Source organism: Haemaphysalis longicornis, unplaced genomic scaffold, assembly GCF_048455015.1.
Source record: "Haemaphysalis longicornis isolate Haplotype H1 unplaced genomic scaffold, Haemaphysalis longicornis Haplotype H1 scaffold_4, whole genome shotgun sequence".
NCBI lineage: Eukaryota > Metazoa > Arthropoda > Arachnida > Ixodida > Ixodidae > Haemaphysalis > Haemaphysalis longicornis.
The window spans coordinates 181,894,241-181,916,924 of NW_027526361.1; the positions used below are offsets into that span (position 1 = coordinate 181,894,241).

General features: G+C 48.4%; 1 protein-coding gene across 1 annotated transcript; it reads right to left on the reverse strand.

The window, feature by feature from the left end:
• Positions 1–774: 774 nt before the first annotated feature.
• Positions 775–22,476, reverse strand: LOC144180131 (phospholipid-transporting ATPase ABCA3-like). The gene is made up of 5 exons (XM_077708523.1): positions 22,225–22,476; positions 18,193–19,201; positions 14,932–15,232; positions 12,678–13,115; positions 775–1,337 (listed from the first exon to the last, which is right to left on the reverse strand). Exons 1-5 carry the CDS (start codon positions 22,465–22,467, stop codon positions 947–949), a joined length of 2,382 nt encoding a protein of 793 aa, XP_077564649.1. The 5' UTR covers positions 22,468–22,476; the 3' UTR covers positions 775–946.
• Positions 22,477–22,684: the final 208 nt, after the last annotated feature.

Consider the following 22,684-nt stretch of genomic DNA (forward strand, 5'->3'; position numbering starts at 1 on the left):
CGAAGGGTGAAAATCACAACTTAATGGTGGTCCACCAACCATGCTAGCTGTGCTCAAGCAACTTCTTATGCCCATGTAGCGGAAATGAAATTCTTTTTCCGGACTTTAACGTGCTTGTCAGCCTCCATTGACATTCATTGCCGGAAATGACTCTACACAACGTTACCTGTTGACATTTTTACTCTAAACCAAGCAAATAAAAAGCTTGACTAGGGTGAGTCATTATACTGCATACACTCGCATAGCAAACCAGATGGCCGCACATTTCAGAAAACTACGAAATGATCAAGATCATCGGCGGGGGTGACTAACACACGCTATCCTAACACTGCTTATTAAACGTCACCTGCTTCTAAATCAAATCACTGGGCATCGTCTAAATGGACTATGACAAACACTTTCCTATGCGTGCGCTCTTTAAGCGGCAAGCATATTCCGGTGTACCTCGAAAGCCAAGCTTAAAGGGGCCATGAAGACAAAATGTAATATTGTTGAATTTGAAAGGACTAGCCTTTATTTATGGACTCAGCTAGCGCTCCTCCTGCCACCGAAGGCGTTTTGAACCAAGAAATGGAATAACTGTTGCAAAACTTTCAAATTTCGCACTACAGTGAAGTGTTATGCGCAGACGTGACGTAATATGGGACAGCACTGAAGCGCAGGTGTTTGTTTATTGACTGCACGTTAGCATTCAAATTATACCATCAAATGAGACTACAGAGCCGCCAATCGCTCTAACGAATTTCTGTAACGTTACAGAGAAATGGACGGAAAGTGGTTGGGGGCGAGCCACTGCTGCACCCATGTTATTTATTATACCTACCATCTGTTTGAAGTTTCGGTGAAAATTGGTGCCGATATTATTAGGACAGCGCTGTCTGTTTAATGAACCCAGGTTGTATTTTGTCTCCATACCCATTGTCTGCATGAAAATCAGTACCGGTGCTTAAAAGTGTATTACTTTATCTTCAAATGGCGCAGAGCATTGTTCAAAAATGTCTATCGATCTACGGTGGAGACATGCCTGAAGGACACGAGCCTCCTGGGAAGCCCCCCGGATGGTAGCTAAGAGCGCCTTCGTCTGGAAACCGGGGCCCTTGTTCACTCGCAGGTTGTAGCCGCAGCCGAAGCGTTGTCTCAGGAAGGCCAGCGTTCCGCAGCACTTGAGGCCCCCGAAGCCAAGTATGGCGACACGGTCGGCCAGCACCAGAATGTCGTCGATATCCGAGCTCGTCAGTATCACGCAGCAGCTCTGCTTCATCGTCTTCAACACCTCCCAGACGTTGAGTCGGGATGTGACGTCCATGCGTAGCGTTGGTTCGTCCAAGATGAGCACCCTGCAAAGATACCGAAGGTTGTGACATGTTGGCACGATTGTTTTTTGGAAAGACGCAGACACGTTTAGGCAAGCTATGATACGTTTATGACACGTTTAGGCAAGCCACGGCAGACCCGGCAGTGCCATGATTCTAAGCCGCTCCTACTTGATCTTGCAGACCATCGTGCTTGCCCTGGCCGCGCTTCCTGCAGACGGCTACACGTGTCAGCAGCAGCATGACCGAATGAAAGGACAACTCATCGACGGCGATCAGCGCGCACCGCCTGTCATCTTCTTCAAGGATTGGACACCCTCTGGTGGCCCGATCATTCAAGTGGCACATGACTTCCGTGACGTCACATCATCTTCGGCGACTACTATAAAAGAGGCCCCTCAGAATTTCGTCTTTTGTGGGGACGGCAGACCCGGCAGTGCCATGATTCTAAGCCGCTCCTACTTGACCTTGCAGGTTAGTTTTCACTCAACCTCATGTCGTAGCGACAGTCGTGGTATAGTGGTCGTGCCGTGCCCCCATCCATCAGTGCGTGAAAATTGCGTATGATTGCTTCCTTGTATGTAAACTGCTTGTTTGTGGTGACGTGGAATCAAACCCTGGTCCCGGTCCTTCGAACAAAGATGTCTTAGAAACGTTGCTTGCTGGTCAAGCTGCGATCCAGGCAGATATTGCTGGAATTGAGACAGAACTGGCCTCCGCAGTTACCATGCTAACTGATCTGAAGAACTTGTGCACCCAAATTGACAAAAGGATTTCCGAACCTTCATCGTCTCTAAAAACCACCGAGCAAGTGCAATCAAGCCTTAATTCAATGACCAATGTCATGACTTTTCAATCCCAAAAATTAACTGATCTGGAAGATCGAAGTAGACGCTCTAACCTGATTATCTATGGCCTGGAAGAAAGTGCAGAGGAAACAGGCGAAACTCTAAAAGAAAAAGTTGTCACAGACGTATTCAAGAAAACTTTAGAAGTCGAGTGCAAATCTATCGGGCGAATTCATCGGCTTGGCAAAAATACCGGTAATACGCCAGTAATATTATTTATTTATTTATTTATTTATTTATTTATTTAGCAATACTGCTAGCCCCAACGTGGGGCCATAGCATAGTGGGTGTACATGGTACAAGAACAAAATCAACAGTACAATACCGAAGTCAGAACACAGAACAATGCACTTCAAACAACATGGAAAAGATTTCACATGCAAAGCAAAAAAAAAGTAAGCATGGCTAGGCAGATATCAATTTTTCAAATTCCTCAATACTGGTTGATTCAATAATTTTTCTGTCGAGCTCATTCCATTCTTTGACAGTGCGCGGAAAAAAGGAATACTTGAAAACATTATTTTTGGGCTGGAAAGGAACGACAGTGTGTTTGTGACGTCTGGTAGAATAACCGGTAGAGAAGTTTAAGTATTCACCTGTGGTGCTATTTATCCGACCATTAACTATTTCAAAGAAGAACAACAAACGGGCAATTCTATTCCTTTCTGATGTTCGTTTCAATCCGGCTTTAACAACCAATTCAGAGACTGACGTTGGGCCGTATTTATTGAAAATGAATCTGACAGCCTTGTTTTTGATTCTATCTAGTTTATGGATATTGACATTGGTGTAAGGATCCCAAATAATGTTTCCATAATCAAGAATGGGTTGGATAAGAGATTTGTATGCTAAAAGTTTAGTGTCATATGACGAATATCGAAGAGAACGTCTCAAAAAATGTAATTTCATCATTGCATTATTAGCTATGTAGTTGATATGTCGATCCCAGTGGAGGTTGCTACATATATGCAAGCCGAGATACTTGTACTCAGTCACTCGATTCAGGATATTTCCATCAGCTGTGTAATTATAAACAAGGGGACACTTCTTATTCGTTATCGACATAGCCACACTTTTCTGATCGTTTACCTCCAAGATTTTAATAAAAAAAAGCTATATTTGGAAACGTCCCAAAGCTAAAGGGTTCAAAAATTTCTGTACCGAACGACTACTCCCCACAAACCTTGCGCGAGCGCAAACTGTTGTGAGAAAGTGCCAAGGCGGACAAGAATAATGGAAAAAAGGTATATTTGGTCCATGACAGATTAAAAATAGACAAGGACGAGTACATCTGGGATGAATGCAAAAATGAACGGGTGAAAGTGACGAAAAAAACGGCAAAACAACCTTCCCTATCGGAACCTCGACTGAATGTCGTATCAACCGACAAACAGCTCAGACTGGTCAACATAAATGCGCGTAGCCTAGCGAATAAGACTGATATGCTCGAAGTTGCACTCATTGAAAATGATCCACACGTCGCCATAATAACTGAAACCTGGTTGCGTGAAGAACTCTGTGACGAGGATGTATTTCCCCCTTCCTACAGAGTGTTCCGCAAAGACCGGTCTGAAAGGGGTGGTGGTGTAGCGGTGCTTATCAAAAGCCCAATTGAAGCCGTATCACTAGGAGAAGTCGCCGACCTAGAATGCTTGTGTATCAGTCTGAGTTGTTGGGGCCACAAGTTCATTTTATATGCTCTGTAAAGGCCACCTGATGCACCGATTGACTATCTTGAAAAACTGCAGGCTCATATGAGACAACATAGCAAAAATAAGGTAATCTTGGTTGGTCATTTCAATCTCCCTGACGTTAGCTGGGAACGCCTTCAGGATTGTTCGCAAAACAGAAAGCAAGTGAATATTTTATTTGATTTAATGGTTACACATGACACTACTCAGGTTGTTCTCCAGCCTACACGTGTCCAGGGAACTTGCAGTTCTATTCTTGATTTGGTTTTCCTTCCCAGAACCTACGCTGACAGTACGTCAGTCACCATTGAACCAGGCATATCTGACCACCTCCTCGTAAGCGTCTCGATGCCTATGGTACGGCTCAAGAGGCACAGCAAACCACCGCTGGGCTGTTTTAAAGATTTTTCTCGTGCGAATGATGCAAGGATTATTCAATACATGGAAAGTGCTTTTGAAGGCTTTTGCGAGGGAGACGTCCGCACACTTTGGAGCCGTTTTTGGAATATGTGTCAATTCTGCATCAGTAACTTCATACCTAACAAATTTAAACGTACATCTAAAGAAACCCCCTGGATGACTCGTAACATTATCCACCTTAAGCGAAAGATCAAGCGTCTTAAGAAAAAGCAAACTCTGTCTCATCTGTTAAAGGATTTGCGAGAGAAAATTTCACGTGAACTAAAGAGCGCGAAGGAGCATTACTTCCAAAAAACATTGCCTGACTTTATAAAGAATGAACCTGAAAAATTGTGGAATTACATAAGCGAAAGAAAACAGCCCGTCTCAGAGCTATTTATTGATGGGGTATGTATTACTGACCATGCATCAATTGCAGAACAGTTCAATAACTACTTTCAAAGCGTATTCTCCTGCTCAAACCCATGTACACCCAATGCTGAATCTTTTGTCCCCTCAGATGTATCTTTCATTTCTTATCGTGGTGTTGTTTCAATGTTGTTAAACTTAAAAACCAAAACGTCTTGTGGCCCGGATGATATCCCGAATTCGTTTTTGAGGCGATACGCCGAATCCTTAGGAAAATTCCTTGTAGTTTTTGTTCCGTGCCTCACTAATGTTGAATATAGAAAAACAGCGCTAAAACGGGACAAAAGAACGTGACAAGCCTGGGCGCTGTCCCGTTTTAGCGCTGTTTTTCTATATTCAGTTATGTACCAACAAGCCTGCACCAACACACTTTTTCAGTTCACTAATGTCCAGTGTGCTGCCTGAAGACTGGAGGGCAGCCCGAATTGTACCAATATTTAAGAAAGGTGACCGATCTTTACCCCAAAACTACCGTCCTATCTCCTTGATATCGTCCTGTTGTAAATTGATTGAACACATTATAGCTAACCGCACACTGGTTTACTTAGAAGAACGTTCTGTATTAACACCTTGGCAGCATGGATTCAGGAAAGGTTATTCGACAGTAACGCAGCTAGTAACGATAGTTCATTCATTCGCTTCAGTAATCGATAACAACGGTCAAATTGATACCATATTTCTAGATTTTAGTAAAGCATTCGACAAGGTCCCGCATGACAAACTAATTTTAAAATTAAGATCAATAGGACTTCTAGGTATGATAATCAGCTGGATCACAGCTTACTTGAATAACCGCGTACAGCGTGTAACGGTAGGTGGGCAACAATCGGGGAGTCTTCCAGTGACTTCAGGCGTACCTCAAGGAAGTGTACTAGGACCCTTGCTTTTTTTATTGTATATTAATGATATCGTGTCTGTCGTGTTGCCTGGTGTTAACATTCGATTGTTCGCGGATGATTGTGTCTTGTTCAAAAGTATTTCCTGTTCCAATGATCAAGGTGACCTCCAAGCAAGCCTAAATAATATCAATGAGTGGTGCAGGGAGTGGGGAATGTTGCTTAACAATGATAAATCCGTCCTTCTTCGCATAACTCGTAAAAAAACGCCCATTCCTTTCACATACACACTAAGGTCTTTTCTTTTAACACAAGTCACCAACCACAAGTATCTAGGTCTAACACTTACCGAAAATCTGTCCTGGAATTCCCATATTGACAATGTCTGCTCTTCTGCTCTGCGAAAGCTGTTTCTTGAGGCACAAACTCCGTAAAACACCTCCAAACGTTAAATTACTTGCTTATTTCTCACTTATTCGCCCTAAACTTGAATATGCATGCATTGTATGGGATCCGTTCACTGATGCTAACATTACTAAACTCGAAAGGATTCAAAGAAAAGCCGTTAGATTCGTTTTCTATAAATTTTCCCACTTGATTCCCCCTCTGACCTTATGCAAGCTAACAATATCCCTCTCCTCCAACTTCGGAGGAAACAATTTCGCGTGGATTTTCTCGCGCAACTCGTCAACAAACAATGGCCATTGACGCCACTCCGTATCTATCCCCTCTAATGAGACGACCTTTGCGCCATCACCACCCTCATTCACTAACGCCCTATTTCGATAGAACCGACACATTTAAATTCTTTTTCTTTCCTCCTACAGTAGCTGATTGGAATTCTCTTGCAGAGCCCGCACCTTGTTCAAAATGATGTCTGTTGCTTTGTTTTACTTATGATTCTCTTATGATTTTACTTATGATTATGATCCTATATCTCATTCCAAGTGACGTTCATTGCTACATTTGTTTCACTGTATTAATGTTCCATTGTATTTCTTGCTTTGAATATTATGTAATTACCCACCCTGCATGGACCTTCAATGGTCCGCAGTATGAAATAAATAAATAAAATAAAATAAATAAATATGGCCACTTTCAGCACAGTGCCGTGCGGGAGCAAATCTAATATTCCGTGCAATGAACCAAATTCGCACGTATGAAAAATGCCGTGACAGTAGCTTGTTAGAGTAGCTAGAATAACAACACAGTGAGCGCTTCTTCCGTGACTCATTCCTCCACGTGGTTCTCGTTTTGCTCCATTCTTAAGGCCTAAAAACAAAGCCATGGGATCGTCACCTCTCTTGAGGTGCTTTCTATGGAACCAATTATATTCGACATTTCTGGCATTTTACGCTTAATTGGAAAACAAAAACGTCATCATGTGGAGTGGACCACATCAATTCCGAATTTCTTATCAACACAAAATTGCACGGTTCTATATTTCCGACAAAACTGTTCACGCAATGACTTGAAACTCACTGTTGTCCGGATGATTGAATGATTGGCAGGGTGGTTCCCTTCCAGGGGTTTGGGGATACACATTCGCCGCACAATCCTTGCCCAGTGTCATTAACTTCCATTTCATGCAAGCTGATGGAACACGCCATCTATTCTTGCGTTGCCAAATTTTTGGAAGACAAATTGTTTTCAGTGACTCACAGCACGGCTTCAGAAAATCATTCTCATGTGAAACGCACATTTCACGTTTCACTCATGGTCTTCACATAGTTCTAAATCGCGGGTCGATTACGGACAGCATATTTCTTGCTTTCGGAAGGCTTTCGACACTGTGTATACAGTATACAGTTGTATACAGTAAAACCAAGTGAATTCAAACCGCAAGGAAACACCATGCCAATTCGAATTACTGGAAGTCCATCATCACCATTATCATCAGCCTATCCACGCCCACTGCAGGGCAAATGCCTGCCCCATTAATCTCCAATTATCCCGGTCCTGTGCAAACTGGGACCAATTTATCCACGCACACTTATTGATCTCATCTGTCCACCTAACTTTCTGCCACCGCCTGCCACGCTTGCCTTCTATAGGGATCCACTCTGTAACCCGTAATGACCAGCAGTTATCTGACCTTCGCATTACATGCCCTGCCAACGTTCATTTCTTCTTCTAAATTTCTACTAATACGTCCTTAACACGCGTTTCTTCCCTGACCCACTCCACTCTCTTCTTGTCCCTTAATGTTACACCTATCATCTTCCGTTCCATTGCCCGCTGAGTCATCCTCAATTTAAGTTGAGCCCTCACAGTGAGACTCCAAGTTTCTGTTCGTAGGGAAGTAGCGGTAAGATGCAGCTGTCTTACACTTTCTTCTTCGGGGACAATGGTAGGCTGCCACTCATTCTCTGAGAATGCCTGCCGAATGCACTCCATCCCATTTTTATCCTTCGAATTACCTCTGCCTCGTGGCCTTGATGTGGGGTCACAACTTCGCCTAAGTAGATATATTCGCTTACCACTTCTACTGAATCACCACCTATCTCGAACTGCTGCGCTGCCCCAATGTTATTGATGATTACTTTAGCTTTTTGCATATTAATTTTCGGGCCCACAGTTCTACTCTGTTTGTCCAGTGTGGTAAGCATGCTTTGCAATTCGTCCCCCGAGTTACTTAGTAAGGCAATGTCATCAGCAAATCTGAGGTTACTGAGGTATTCTACATTAACCCTTACTCAATCCTGTGCCCTTATTGGAAGTTAAAACTAATGAAAGTCAAATCAAATCAAATCAAATCAAACTTTATCTTCCTTGAGTACACATGGAGGGGGCAGTCACAAAAAAATCGCGCCAGTTCACGCCGTGAATGTGGTTGGATAGCAAAGCTGTAAACGGCACCCATAACGATTACCCATGCGACGTCACTTAAAGTCACTCCCATCGCTCAACAAATAGTAAAACCAGAGAGAAGTGAAATGCACTTAAACACACCATTTATTACTTCAAAGAGATATTCTCGGTAAGGTTTAATCAATCCATGATGCATGAACTGTGTTTGGTTGAGTTGTATTGGTGTAGCACAAGAGTGGAGACTTTTTTTATAAAATTAAAGTAACCTCCAACCCGGTGTTAGGCGATCTGTCTTCTCCGTCTTTGCGCCGCGGACGGAGGCGACGAGATTTGCGGCAGAGAAGGAGGATGAGGAAGAAATACTTCTGTTCAGATTTCTGAACGGCCTAGAGTGCAGCCCTGGGGAGTGATTCCTTCTTCTGTGGGGCCCATATGCAGTCCGCGCGGTCTGTCTTCTGTCCACCCGCTGAAGCTGGGTAGGTAGAGAGGGCCTGGACAGCAGCATCTCCCATTGCTCTTGTTGGGTAGTTGAAGGAAAGAGAGGAGGGTGCTCAGGGCTAAAGTCGCACACCCCGATAACGGGGTGGAGTGTTCCTACTTCTGAGCAAAATTTACATTCAGCGTAGTAGCTATTCGGATGCATTTAGTGAAGACGCGTAGGATGTGGGAACGAGCCCGGATTGTATGAGCCGTAGGTAGTTTGTTGTTCTCTGGAAATGTCAGGGTAAGGCGAAGGTACGGTCTGTCTCAGAAGGCGATAATGCTTGGTTATCTCCCTGAACGTGGCAAGCGGGTGACTGTCCTCGTGCAGCTCCATAGCACGGGAGGTAAAAGCGCAGGCTTGTTGGGTGGGCGCATTTGTTGCCCTGCATTGAAGCGTGAGGGGGTGTCCAGATGAGCTGAATGGAACCGTTTGGGGAGTGGTTTTTTAGCACGCGCAGTGCAGGTCAGCACACCCAACCCGACTGGTAATTCCAGTCGGCTTGCTAAGAATCGGTGACTGCCCTCCGAACCCCTGGTTGAGTGAGAGCCAAGGTGACAGCTGCCTCTTCTGCTGCCATCATTTCTTGGGTACTAAGCGAGGTACACGCAAGGAGGTTGGTTCTGGAGGTAGCCACGATGATGATGGCGTATTGCTGCCCTCGATGTTTGGAGGCCTCTGTGTAGATATGATCCCCACCGAGGGTAGTGGTTAGCGCTTGAGCCCGTGCTTTTCGGTAACCCTCGTCATGCGAGGGGTTCATATTTCTAAGCAAAGGGAGCATCTTTATTTTGGCCGCCAAGAGTCCGGGAGTACATCAAGGGGAGTAACATTCTGGGCTGCCCAGCCAATCTGGTGAAGCATGCGGTTACCCACCGCAGTTCTCAGTCGGACCTTCTGGTTATAAAGATGGCCTTCTATCAGCTCTTCCACCGTGTTGTGGAGTCCCGTGCTAAGCAGCCTCAGTGTGCACGCACTCATGAGAAGACCAATGGCCTGCTCGACCGCCTTTCTAATCATTATATAAAGCATCTCTATGTCTTCATTGTCGCAAAGAAGACAGGGGGTTGACGCAAGTGACTCTCGAGAGGACAAAAGCTTTAATTAATCGAAAGGTACCGAATTCCTTTAGGCCTCGCTTCTTGGTGGCAACCCGCCTGACCATGTGTATGATTTGTTTAATGCTGTTTTTGAGGCGCTGCAAGGAGACGTCACTCTTGGTGTTAGCCTCAAGATGTAGGCCCAGGATTTTGATGCTGGGGCTTGGAGTGATGGCCTAACCATCAAGGAGTATTTGAATGTATTCCTTGATTTGGCGTGAGGGCGGGCGACAAGGAGTTGTGATTTTTACGTGAGCACTGGAGGCCAGAGGCTTTAGCACATTGGCGTACTAGAAGTGATATGCCATGCATTGGTGTGAGGTTCCTTTAATTTTTGTAACTCTTTGTACGTGAGCAAGGAGCGACAGGGCCGCTAGACGGGCGTGAGTGGTCGCTTGACGCTTTCACGTGGCGTTCGGCGAGAACGCAGGCGGTAAACCCGTAGATGTGCTTGGTGAGTACACCCCCTGTCTTCTCCGTCTTCGCTTGGGCTCGTAGCTTAATCGCTAAGACAACGGGCTCTCGCTTTGTTAGTCTATTAGTTCCAGGTTCGATTCCCGGCGGGGCCAGTAAGTTCTTTTATTTGTTAGCTGGAGTTTTCTGGTGACACCAACGGTCGCGAAAGAACCCTTGGGGGTAGAGGTAAAAAGCTTTGCTTTAAAAGCTGCGCTGAAAGGCAACTTTCACTGAAAGGCAAGTCAACAACAACAACAGTACAGTGCGATTGGGAAGCAGAAGAGCGTGTCAACACTTTGAGGGTCGAAACAACCCGTTATCTGCGGCCTGCCTTTCATCCCTCAAAGCTAAAGTCTCCACACTTTTTGCTCTGACAAACGAATGTGGCGGAAAGCCTTATCTTCGCCTTTTTCAAAGCTGAAGAAGAGGTGGGAGGCATTCCATCCGGCTATGACTTCTGAGTGAACAGCCGCACAACGCTTCGACCGCGTCCTCCTTGTGGCCATTAGCAGCGACAGGTTTTTGCGCCCCCGGCCTGTGGTTCGGTGCCCTCATCTGTCCGTGCACCACATACACCACTGTTCTCGCGTCCTCATCGCTCGAGTTCGCAAGGAACGTTCCTTTTAAAACGCTCGCCATGCAGCATTTACATTGGTTTACTCTTTTTTAACACGAAAGTGTTTTGTGCCCGAGAACACCAGGATCTGTCCGGCGTCACATCCGTCACGGAAATGACGTTGCCAGAAAAAGTTCCATTGACGGGGCTGCGCCTGGATTCGACCCACGAACTCTCTCGCCACAACGGGAGGTACACAGCGCTCTGCCCACGGCGCAACGAATTCAAGAGCAAGTAGTGGTACGAACGCGCCTTATATATGTCGAACTACTTTCTTCATTCAGATGCCGTCTAGGGGATGCTGCCGTCTAGGAGAAGTGAAGCGAAGTAGTTCATCATGACACTAATGAGCGCCGACAGTTCGCGCCTCGATGCCAGCGCCTTCGTGAACGCAGGACGTGGTTGAATCGAGGCACCTTCCGCCACCTACTGCTTTCAGTTTCGTTTTCGGTTCCGTTTTGTTTGGACGGTTTTCAAGGGGCTGTGGTTTCAGTCGGATTTACGCAATGTTCCGGCGCATGAAATCCATTGTCTAACGTTGATGCGTCTAACGGTGACATACCGACGTAATATAAATAGCGATATCTAAGTTTATATGGATGCACAATAAATGCTCGAGTAAAGGCACATTTCACTTTCCTGTTTTACCGATTCCTATGAAAGAGGCATCAACCACATTTTTTCTTCTCGACTAAGTGCAGCCTCGCGTGTAAGCACAGGGTGCGATTCTTCGGGCGTGTGCCAGTCGCTAATTAAGGCGCCAGAGGGGTTGCGCGTAGTTCAAATTATCAGTAGCGGAACCTACTCTGGATCCAATTACGGGCTTCTTCATACATAGATTTCCATGGAGGCTTCGCCGGACAAAATCGTACAATTCGGATTAGTCAGGCTGGAATTAACAAGTTTTCACTGTATTTGATTCAGATGATATATGCGCGCTGCTGTCATTCGCCTAATTGTCTACGTTGTCGGCGCAAATTGGCCAGTGAAGTGGTTTGTCGTGATACTAATTTCAAGAATGCGTTGGCGCACACTAACACCACTGATTGGATGCAAATAATACACACAAACGCAATGTACTCTAAATTATTCCACCATCAGCCCCGAATCGATGCCCAAAATTTTTGCACTAATCCATTTATATTATTGTTACTTTCGAGCCGGTTTTATTTTCGTCAATATAAAATACTGATGAGATCGTTCCTTGTGTAAACATAAAGCACTCAATAGTTCTCTAAATCCTTGTTGAAGTTTTGCGGTTCGTTGTGATGGCGAAGGAACCCTTCGCTCTTGATACTTGGCGGAAGTGTCGGTGGAGCGGAAGGCCAAAAGGCGTGGATGGAGAGATGAAATAGCGAAGCAACCTGTTCTTACAATAACATGCAGACTGTCATTTACCATGTGAATGACAGTACAGTGCTGTGTTAACTATCGAAAGTAACACAATTACGCCATACATGTACTATACTAGACATCGGCTGTTAAGCAGTTACGCCCTGGACATATACAATGATTCTATTGCATTGCACGTAGGCTCGCTGATGGATTTGAAGAGCTACAGTCCAGTACGCCTCTACCTTCTACTCTCTACCTTCGTACGTCTTCGCAGATGACTGCAAGTAAAAGCTGAATTTCCACGAGACAGGAATTCTTTAGTCGCATATTGCTTGGCATTGTTGACCAAAAAGGAGACCCACCTGGGCTTCGAAAGAATGGCAAGGGCCAGGTCCAGCCGCCTCTGGACAGGCATGCGGAGGTCATCAGCCCGCGTGTGGGCCACGTCCTTCAGCTGCAGCAAGTTCTCGAGCTCGAGAGCGCGGTGCACCAGCTGCTCTCCCAGCAGGCCCGCAATGGAGCCGAAGAAGAGGAGGTGCTCGTGCACGGTCATGTCGCTCAGCAGTATGGGCTCCTGCAGCACGACGCCGATGCTCTCGCGGGCCTTGGACGTCTGACTGCCCACGTCGTAGCCCTCGACGATGACCTGGCCCTTGCTGAGGACGTCCATGCCCGTCATTGTGCGAACCAAAGAGGTCTTGCCAGCCCCGTTCGGGCCCACCACCGCGAGCAGTTCTCCGGGGTACGCCTTGAAGCTCGTTTCCCGGAGGATGTGGTTGTGCCCTCTCTCGAACTCCAGCCTGCGTTCGAGCGCATGTGGCTGCCTTCATGCTTTGTGAACGCCTCGGGACGATTCCGAAAGCATCATTATTCTACACCCGCACCGTATTTTCAAAATGTGCGCGTGCGCACTTTCCTACGGCTCAACTTTCAACGTTAAAAAATTTAGACAATTTTTTAGACAAATTTTTGACAAATATTTAATAAAAACTCCAAGTACCCCTCCCACAATTAAGGAAAGAAAAAATTAACCTCCAGAGCAAAACGTGGTTTTCAAAACCTATCGCAAATGTAACATAAGCTTAACGTCAATTGAGGTCTTGCGGTATCAACGCGCACCGCGGCTTGCAGTACACTGGATTTCCGCTAAGCGAAACCTGACCCTAATGTTCCGTTTTTCAGGAGTTTGGTTTACGGAGAGAATAGGCTCCGCACTGCGTGATGGAAAATTTGTGAAATAAGAACGGTACACAAAGGGGAACGCACTATATTGCACAAAAATAAGTTGTGAATGAATGTTGTTCCAGGGTACTACAGAATTTTTTTAAAAATTCATAGTCCATAGCAAATGCGGGGTCGTCGTTCACGAGCCAGTGAAAGGCAGCTCTCAGTGTACTTTACAAATGGAATCAGGTAGATTTTACTTGTAAAGTACACTGAGAGCTGCCTTTCACTGGCTGGTGAACGACGACCCCACATTTGCTTGTGGTAACTCTGGCGGCCGTTTTTTATGACGCCCATTACGCGACAGGCGTCGTAGAAAAGTTGTGGTTGATTCCTCTGTCATAGGAATCGGTACAACCCTAAAGGGAATTGTGCAGCGAAATCTGCACCTGAGCATAATTTGCGGGTCGGCGGCTGTCTTGTGGGTGTTCTTGGCGAGCGACGTCCTGCTGGCGGGTCGCTTCGGCAAAGGTGTACTGGAGTCATTTCCGTGACGGATATGACGTCAGTGAAATCTTGGTGTATCCCTCTATAAAACACTTTCGTGGTAAAATATACCACCCGAAAACGAACAACCCTATGTATAACGTAGTCTGTGGTTCTAAAGTTTGCTTCCACGCAAGAAGGCCCCATGTGCAGGGGTGCACCCTTTACAGGCCGCTTGCTTCGTTGTACTGGCGTCACGTCCGTGACGAATATGACGTCACTCAAATGTTTGCGTACCTCGGAATAAAACACTTTCGTGGTAAAAACTAAGCATTTAGTCGTCAGGGAAAGAAATCACTGGGTTGGACTGCCGACTGCACCTGTGCAGACGCAGCAAGCGGATCGGAGTTTGCGGTCTTTGGGCTTTACAAATGATCAAAGGAATAAGCCTTCTTGAACACTATGGCGGGAACAGCCCGACAAAAAGCAAGCTATGCGGCTGCAGCAATGCGCAGTGAGCCATAAAACTGCTAGAAAAACCACGCGAAACTCAAACCAGGGAAACATGCGTACCGCTATGGCGCTCAGCTTGCCATACTACGCCTGTTTCGTGCCTGTTCTTGCTTCCTCTTGGCTTTGGTTTGGTTCCGGTAAGGGGTCGTCGAAAAAATTTCGTTAACAACAGTAACGAACTTTCTGAAGAACACTTTTAGCAAATACCGTAAAATAGGGCACTGGTATACCAGGAGAACCGCTGCTCGGACAGGGTGGAAGGGCTTACTCTAGAATACCGTGTTTATACTCCCTTTTATCCGCGTCAACGGCGAAACGAGGATATGGGAAGTCACATCTCGAAATTGTCGAGGCTAGCATAAGAAAAACCTGCTTTACAGCACCCATGCTTGACCCGACGAGTTTCCCCCCTCTCGACCCGCTCAAAAACGCATGTGCTTCTGGTGACGCTACCTGTTGACGAAGACGGCCTCCTGCTTGTCAGGAGGGTACGGCTCAAAATGGACTCCGTCCGGCATGCTGGGCTGCAGCAGCCTGGTGTCCCCCTGGCAGTCGGGCGCCCAGTAGCTGGCAGAGAAGGGGAACAGCAGCGGACGAGGCACGCCCCGCGTCCAGGGCAGCACGTTGCCCAGGTACCAGATGGCCACGCACATGGCCGCGGCGTGCGCCAGCATCACTGTCCACACCTCGAGCATGGTGACATTGTCCAGCTCCAAAACGTAACCGTTCACGGAAGACATGCTGTACTGCTCGCCTGCGCACATACACCCCCCGGAAGGAGCCACCTGGGTTTAAAAACAGCGCCTACAACCATGGTTGCCAGGTCCACATAAGAAAAAGTCATCAGGCAAATTTAGGCACATAAGGCTCATAAGGCACATAAGGCAAATTTCTATTGTTGCCGGTAAGTAGCGCTGCATGGTGGTGTGTTTCAGTGACTGATTCGTTGGGACGTATTCTAGACTTTGCCAGATCAATGTCGTCGGCCTAAAATACTGTTCTGTTCTGTCTGCTCAGTTTGCCTCGACGGATGAAATGCACTGAAACGTCATACAGGACCCCTTTTTTCAATAGTGGGGCATCGGAAGTGCCCAGAAATAAATCACGAATGCTCATAGGAGCCCGAAGGTAGCCAAGTCACAACACTGAAATTTCCTTCGCCACGAAACTCGAAATGTCGCCAGTTTGGCGACAAACCGCCAGACCTGGGAACCCTGCCTACAGTCTGCCAACGACTGCCCAACAAGAACAATTTCTCAAACTGTATCTTAATTCATTTGCCCTCCCAAGTGATTTACATCTTTGAAACGACTTGCGTGATTTTTCGAGTCCCTTTCCTAAGTGTACATTGCATGACCAACAATAGTTTGGTGTAAATTAACGACATTGGGAATGCCCCATTTACTACAGATATTCTCCCCAACGCACATGATGCCAATCTCTTTTTGACGCCTTATAACCTTTCGTCACCCATTTCGAATGCCAATTTAGGCTTGAAACTCTGTTTTGCTGGTTAAATGAAAATCAACACTTACTGAATGATAACAAAAACAAGATACTTTGTTTTTTTATTCAGGTATATCAATGAACCACCTTGATAACTCCCCAATATTTTAATCATGAATATCAAATAATCATGAACGCCAAAAAAACTGTCCGGGCCCTATCTCATAACATCTTTCGGTGGACACCTCACATGAATCTTATATAAGCTACAGTTTCTTTATCTTTCGGAATATTAACAAGAATTTGTACACCGTGGCCAATGACATCAGGGCAGCCACTTTTATTTAGTGCAGTGCATCATGTTTTACAATGTGTTTACAACTTTGCGGGGTTGCATCGAGTTGTAATTTTGAGGAGCTACAATGCAAAACAAATGCGTACCATTTACGGAAAATTTATTCTGTCGTGAACACACATCTATATACTTCGCAGTGATCCGGATACTTAAAAAAAAATTCCGCCATCTTCCCCCGTAGGGGAACCCTGAGTAGTATGCGAAGCAGCCATGGGGTCGACTCAAGTTCCCATCAGTTTTCAGTTCGATCGCGTCGTTGCGGGAGGAGAATGATAACGCGGAGCCACGCGGAGAATGATAACGCGGAGCCATTTATAACGCGGAGCCACACTGGCGCCGCCAGCGGAGTATGCAGCGACTACCGTCGCGTCTCTAACTCTAAGCTGCATCGCATTATCGCGCGCGGAGCCGCAGGTGTTGCCATTCGTTGCGCCATCCCGGAGAAAAGAGGAGGAATGCCGGGGGTGGGGGGGGAGGATGAGTGTCGGAGAGGAGAGGAGGAATGCCTGGCATCCTACTCAGGGTTCCCCTACAGGAAGATGACGGTGGTTGAACGCGAAGCTATCTCGTGATGGATTCTTTGGTTGGCCAATCCCTAGGGGCATCCCGCCACAATCATCATCAGCGGTGCCTGGCCAGGCAAGCGCAGTGGAGGTGTGGACGCCCCACAACGGCGCCCACACAACGGCGGAGGGAACAGGCTCGACCATAAGATGTTTCGCATCTAAAAGTAAAGTTGTATAAACAGCGCGTTTTCAAAACATATTTTTCGTGAAATAAAAGTATATTGTGAGCCGTTCAATACGTATAAAACTGAAGAGGCATCATATTTCACAAATAAAACCTTTCTAAAGATAAATTCAAGCACTAGATACGGTATGCAAATGTTACAATGGTAAACTCCTAACCTCGCGAATGGCTATTCTTCACTGCAAGACATAACAGTGAGTTCTGCGTAATTGTGTGCTGTCAGAAAAGTAGCTAAAATGTCTTGCTGAGATTTTTTTCTGTGCATTTGTTCTTGTTCTTTGCAGTCGTAGGAAACATACATCTTGTTTCTTCATTTAGTGTTCTATTTGGTGTTTAGAGAGTTACAATAATGTGCCATGTTGGCGATAAACGTGATTGCTACCGCGGTTGTGCTGTGGGTATATGGCTGTGGGTATATAAATGGCTGTGTATATATGGGTATATGGTATACGGTCAATCGGTATATGGGTAAATGACTGTGGGTATATAAACGTATCGTTTAACCTCTGCATTAAATTTGACCAGGCCGCTGAATTGAGGGACAGACAGACGGACGGACGGACAGACAGACAGACAGACAGACAGACAGACAGACAGACAGACAGACAGACAGACAGACAGACAGACAGACAGACAGACCAACATTTCCGCCCCAAAGTAGCCCAAGAACGACTATATCGCCCTTGAAACCTCTTCCCGCGGTCGAAATCTAACCTGAGTCCCTCACGTTTTTGAACCCGGCTTCTACGAGATTGCGTTAGCGGCGTATATCTCTCGCGTGCGGTTTCCCTCACCAGTTCACGCGTGTTCGCGTCTGAAATGGGGAGCACGCCGTGTTCGCGCCACAGACGCCAAGTTTGCGACGCTGATTGCCGCGGTTTCTAGCGCGTGCTAGCGCGATCCACTTTGGGAGACATCTGAAGACCTGCGGAGGAAAAATGGTCCGGGCCTGCCAGTCATGGAGAATTTCCAGCGGCAAGTTATCAAATCATTGTGAGGGGCAACAGCCGGGTCTCCGACGAAATGACAGGTTCCGCCAGCTCTTTGTCCCGTCTTGAACCATTAGTGCAAGCTACATCAATTTGTTTTTGATGCTGTCACTTCTAAATACCGTTATCAGAATCAAGAGAGCGCCCGCGGTGCCACCAGCACGCGGGTCTCACCGGTCAGGTTCGCGCATCCGATGATGCGGAAGCACCAGTGCAGGGCCACGCATGGCAGCAGCGAAGTGACCAGCTTGGTGGCGCGACCGAGCTTGATGTAGTGCGCCGCCAGGCCCCGGGAGTCCTCGAGCGCTAGCCAGGGCACGACGTAGGCCGACACCCAGCAGGCCACGGAGAAGAGCACCGAGAAGCGCGCCTCCCTGAGGAACAGGGACAGCGCCATGGCCGAGGTGATGTAGTGCAGGCTGAAGAGCAGCATGGACACCAGCGCCACCGCCGTGTCCGTGCCCTGCAAGAAGCTGCTGCTCAGGTCTCCGTCGCGGTGCTCCACGAACACCATGTACGTCACGATGAACGCGACGCTCAGGAGGCCGACGAACATGGCCGCCAGGAAGTGGCCCAGCCAGTAGACCACGTCATTCAGGCCGCCGAGCCGCAGCTTCTCGCGCAGTCCCGACTGAGCCTCGGCGCTCAGGCGCGTCACGAGCACAGTGAAGGGCACCATGTAGCCCATGCCGAGACGCAGAATCATCATCCAACGCTCCGATTCCGCGTCCACGGGCAACGGGCCTTCGCTCATGCGCCGCGTCGTCATGACATACCGGCGTCGCCCGGAGTTGGGCTTCCCGAACTTGGTGGCACTGGCGAGGATCTGCGCTGTCTTGGCGCGTACGAGCGCTATCTGGCAATAGGCGACGCTCTCACGTTGCGACACGGGATTGGGCAGCGTTGCAAACATCGGAAAAACCTTGCCCCGCCGCGCAACGTACTCGGCCTCGTCGAAGAACCGCACCGTGAACTCGAGGTCATTGGCGCCGTTGTGGGTGCCGAAAACGAGCGCGATGATCCGCTGCTCAGGCCCGCTATTGGGCATCGGACAAAGTTTGTAGAAGGCGCGCAACATCTTCTCCTCGGAGCTGTACCCCTGGGTTCTAACGCCGCGTCCTCCCTTGGACCCGAACGCGGCCTCCACCAAATTTTCGTTGCCAGTCTGGGGCGTGTACAGGATCTGAAAGAATAGTGACAGTAACGGCATTGCAGCGCACTGTTAGGGGTCCTAGCTTTCCTTTTACCTAAACCCGAAAACTTTATTCTCCCTGTCCCCGTCGAACGTACCGGCGTCTCACTCGTGCCAGACAGAAATGTTACTGGTGAGCCTGCTGCCTTTATATGACGGACCCACAAGGAGTAAGCGGCCTTGCCTAAGAGTAAAAGGAGTATAAAGTGGGGGATGAGAGGAGGAAAGAAGGAAGAACGATATCCTGAGTGGGACAAGAGAATACAAAGACGAACGTGTAGGGAACGTAAAGGGGGTGGGGGTGGCTCTGAACGAAATGGTTGAGTGGGTTACCAGCGAGGGACAGACTTGGAAGCGAAAGCGAATCAAGTGAAGAAAATGTGAGGCGGTGGGCAGGAGATGGAAAGACAATTAGACGTAGTAACGGGAATAAGTTGTGTTAGGGGAAGGGGGAAATGGACTGTAACGTTCGGAGTAACGGGAGAAAGAAGAATGGGGTCGGAAGGGAAAGGCAAACGCGAGGGAGGAAGCAAGCAAGGAAGGAAGCAATGGCCTCGGGGAAGCAATGGCCTCGGGAATGGCCAATGGGAAGTAGAGACGATGGTGCAAACAGTTAAATGTGTGATTACAAAAGCGAAGGACCCATATCCTTTTCTCTTAGCGTACAGGGACACTCCGGGGCCACTGGGAAAAAGCCCGGCAGAACTTCTAATGGGCAGGCGGCTACGCACAACGATACCTGTCCATCCAAAAAGCATTCTGCCTCAGAAAGTGAGCCTGAGCAGGTTGAAAAACCACGATACAACCACTCGACAGCGGCAGCGTACGTATTTCAACCGTCGCAATAGAGCTACTTCGTTGCCAGCGCTCGAACAGGGCGTGGAAGTCTGGGTGACAGACTGCAAAGCGAAAGCGCGAGTCATGCGTCATGCTGAGCGGCCGATGTCGTATGTGGTTAGAACTTCCACCGGCGTAGTTCTGGAGAGAAACAGAAAATTCCTTGTTCGCTTTGTTTCGCAGCTGAATGACTGTGAGGACGACGGCGGTAGCGATGATTTCCCTAGACAGACAGTCGGGTAGAAATCGAACAGGGATCGATGCGTGTTACAGACAGCGTGGTACCTGACGATTCATCTAGCCCTTTGTTACCGCGAACTGACCCCCCAGAATACAGAACGCGATCTGGTCGTCTTGGTCGACAGCCAGACCGCTACGGGTTCAGTAATTGAATGTTATTTCCTTTTGCGCATTGTTTCTTTCTGTTATAAGTGTCCGAGCAATCCGGCTTACGACGCAGCTCGGCAAAATATGTAGCAAGTTGGATGCGCGCGGGAGCGGCCGACGCGGCGGGTCGAACACACTAGCGGAAAGCGACGCGTCCCCGCGCGCCTCTCCGCCCCGAGAACCGGTTTGCCTGCCGGATGACGCGACGCGTTAGCCGCTCCCGGACTCATCCAATCTGCCAGATATTTTGCTGAGCAGCGTCGGAAGCCGGATTGCTCGGACGGACATGTGTCCCCCGCTTTAATTAAGGGTCGAACACATGAGCGGAAAAGCACGCGTGTTCGACCCTGCGATTCCAAAATGCGTGTTTGTAAACGTGTGTTCGACGCTTATGTGTTCGACAAGCTCATGTGCGGAGAACGACGCGTTTTCGCACACGCTTCCCACGCCTGTCCGTTGCCGTGACGGTTTTCAGAGTCAAGGGGGGACAGAAAGAGGGAAAGTGTTTATTATACAAATAATATTTACATTGCGAAGTTACGGCAGCCGATAATAGGAAGGACTATGAAGCGCGCACGCGCTCCCACATAAAGGCACGCACGCACGCACGCACGCACACACACACACACACACACACACACACACACACACACACACACACACACACACACACACACACACACACACACACACACACACACACACACACACACACACACACGCGCGCGCGCGCGCGCGCGCGCGTGCGCAGACACAACACACGCACGCACACGCACACGCACACGCACACACAGACACGGGCTGTTGAGGCCCGACTCCTAGAGGCGTGTGATCGGGGTACACATGTGCGGAGAGCGACGCGTTTCCGCGCCCGTTTTTCCCTCTCCCAAACCGGTCCTGCAGCCTTCATGCGTGCTCCTGGCCGCCGTCAGACCGGTTTCCAGAGTGCTATGATGCCTGAAATACGCGTCCCTCCCCGCTCAAGTGTGTGGCGCTTAAAAAGGGCCACGGCCGCTCAATGGAAACAAGACCATCGTGCGGCCGTGAAAGGCCAGATACATGCGCGCCCGTCGGAGGCGGTTTTCAACGCAGCACGGTAGGACAAGGAATGAACTTTAGTGCAGTGACCACTGGGGTCGGTACCCTGGGGTCAGAGCAGCACAACGCCGCCTCCCAATTATCCATAAATAGGACTAGGGGGAAGGGGCACGCTTCCAGTGTGGCAGATGATGTCGTCACCTCCACAGAGTGTGGTGGGTATTTACGATCAGCGTACATGCGATGACGGCGTCTGCGATGCGGAATGGTATTAGCTTGAAGGCGCCGCCACAAGCGTTGTTATGTTGGTGAAGTGGCGGATGGGCTTGCAGGTATTTCTGGCAGAGGAGGCGGTAGAGCGCGGTTAAAGCCGCGTACGTTGTAATTCTACGCCTAGTGTGTTGCGCTTCGTGGTTATGGTAATAGAAGGGCCTGTTCGGGGAGAAAGATCTCGAGCTGGTGTGGGAGCCACCTCATTACCTTCTAGGCCGGCGTGGGCAAAATATTCAGCAGATTGGATGAGGGTGTGAACGGCCGTGTGTTGTATAGCCGGAGACGCGGGCGCGGACGTGTCATTTTCTGCTCATGTGTTTCGCCCTTATTCCTCGTCGTCCATTTTTCTACAACTGTGCCTCGTCCTGAACTCAGAGGCCCTTAAAGTCCCGAAAACGTGTCGCCAGCTCTGTGTCGAACCGCTAAAAAATGCCGCACGGCCCAGGCGGGGGTAGATGGCGAAGAGAAGACATGCTTGCCAGTTGCGGAGGCCTGAAGTCGGTCTCGTTGCGCTCGGCATAGTCCACGGGCTGCGTGAGGCAGGGGGGCGGTTGCTGGCTGCAGTGTGCGGGTGGCGCCACCAGCGGCCGGTCCCGCTCGACGCCGAAGAACGAGAGGAAGATGAGGGCCACCTCGAACGCGGTCACCAGGTAGTGCCGCCGGATGGTCTGCACGTACACGTCCTTCCACACGATGGCGTAGACCTGCGAGAGTGCGCCCATGGCCGCACCTTCCCGACCGGCGCGGTGCTGGCGTGCTGGTCCTGCGAAGACGACGCCTCAAGCGTCATGGAGGGGCATGGTACTGCGACGACAGCTGAAAATTCACCTATTACGACAGAAATAACGCCCATGACCCCCTCACCCACATTACGACACATCCACTCCACCCATCATACTTTTTAGCTGACGAACCAATGTTTTCTGGTTAACGTGTTCT

Bases quoted from the DNA above. Each gene is read 5' to 3' on its own strand.
- LOC144180131 (XM_077708523.1), bottom strand. From the start codon at position 22,467: ATGGGCGCACTCTCGCAGGTCTACGCCATCGTGTGGAAGGACGTGTAC. The intron at 15,233-18,192 runs GTGAGACCCGCG...GTATGTGCGCAG, and splicing joins CGGATGCGCGAACCTGACCG to GCGAGCAGTACAGCATGTCT. The intron at 13,116-14,931 runs GTAGCGTCACCA...GCTCGAACGCAG, and splicing joins GAGGCCGTCTTCGTCAACAG to GCTGGAGTTCGAGAGAGGGC.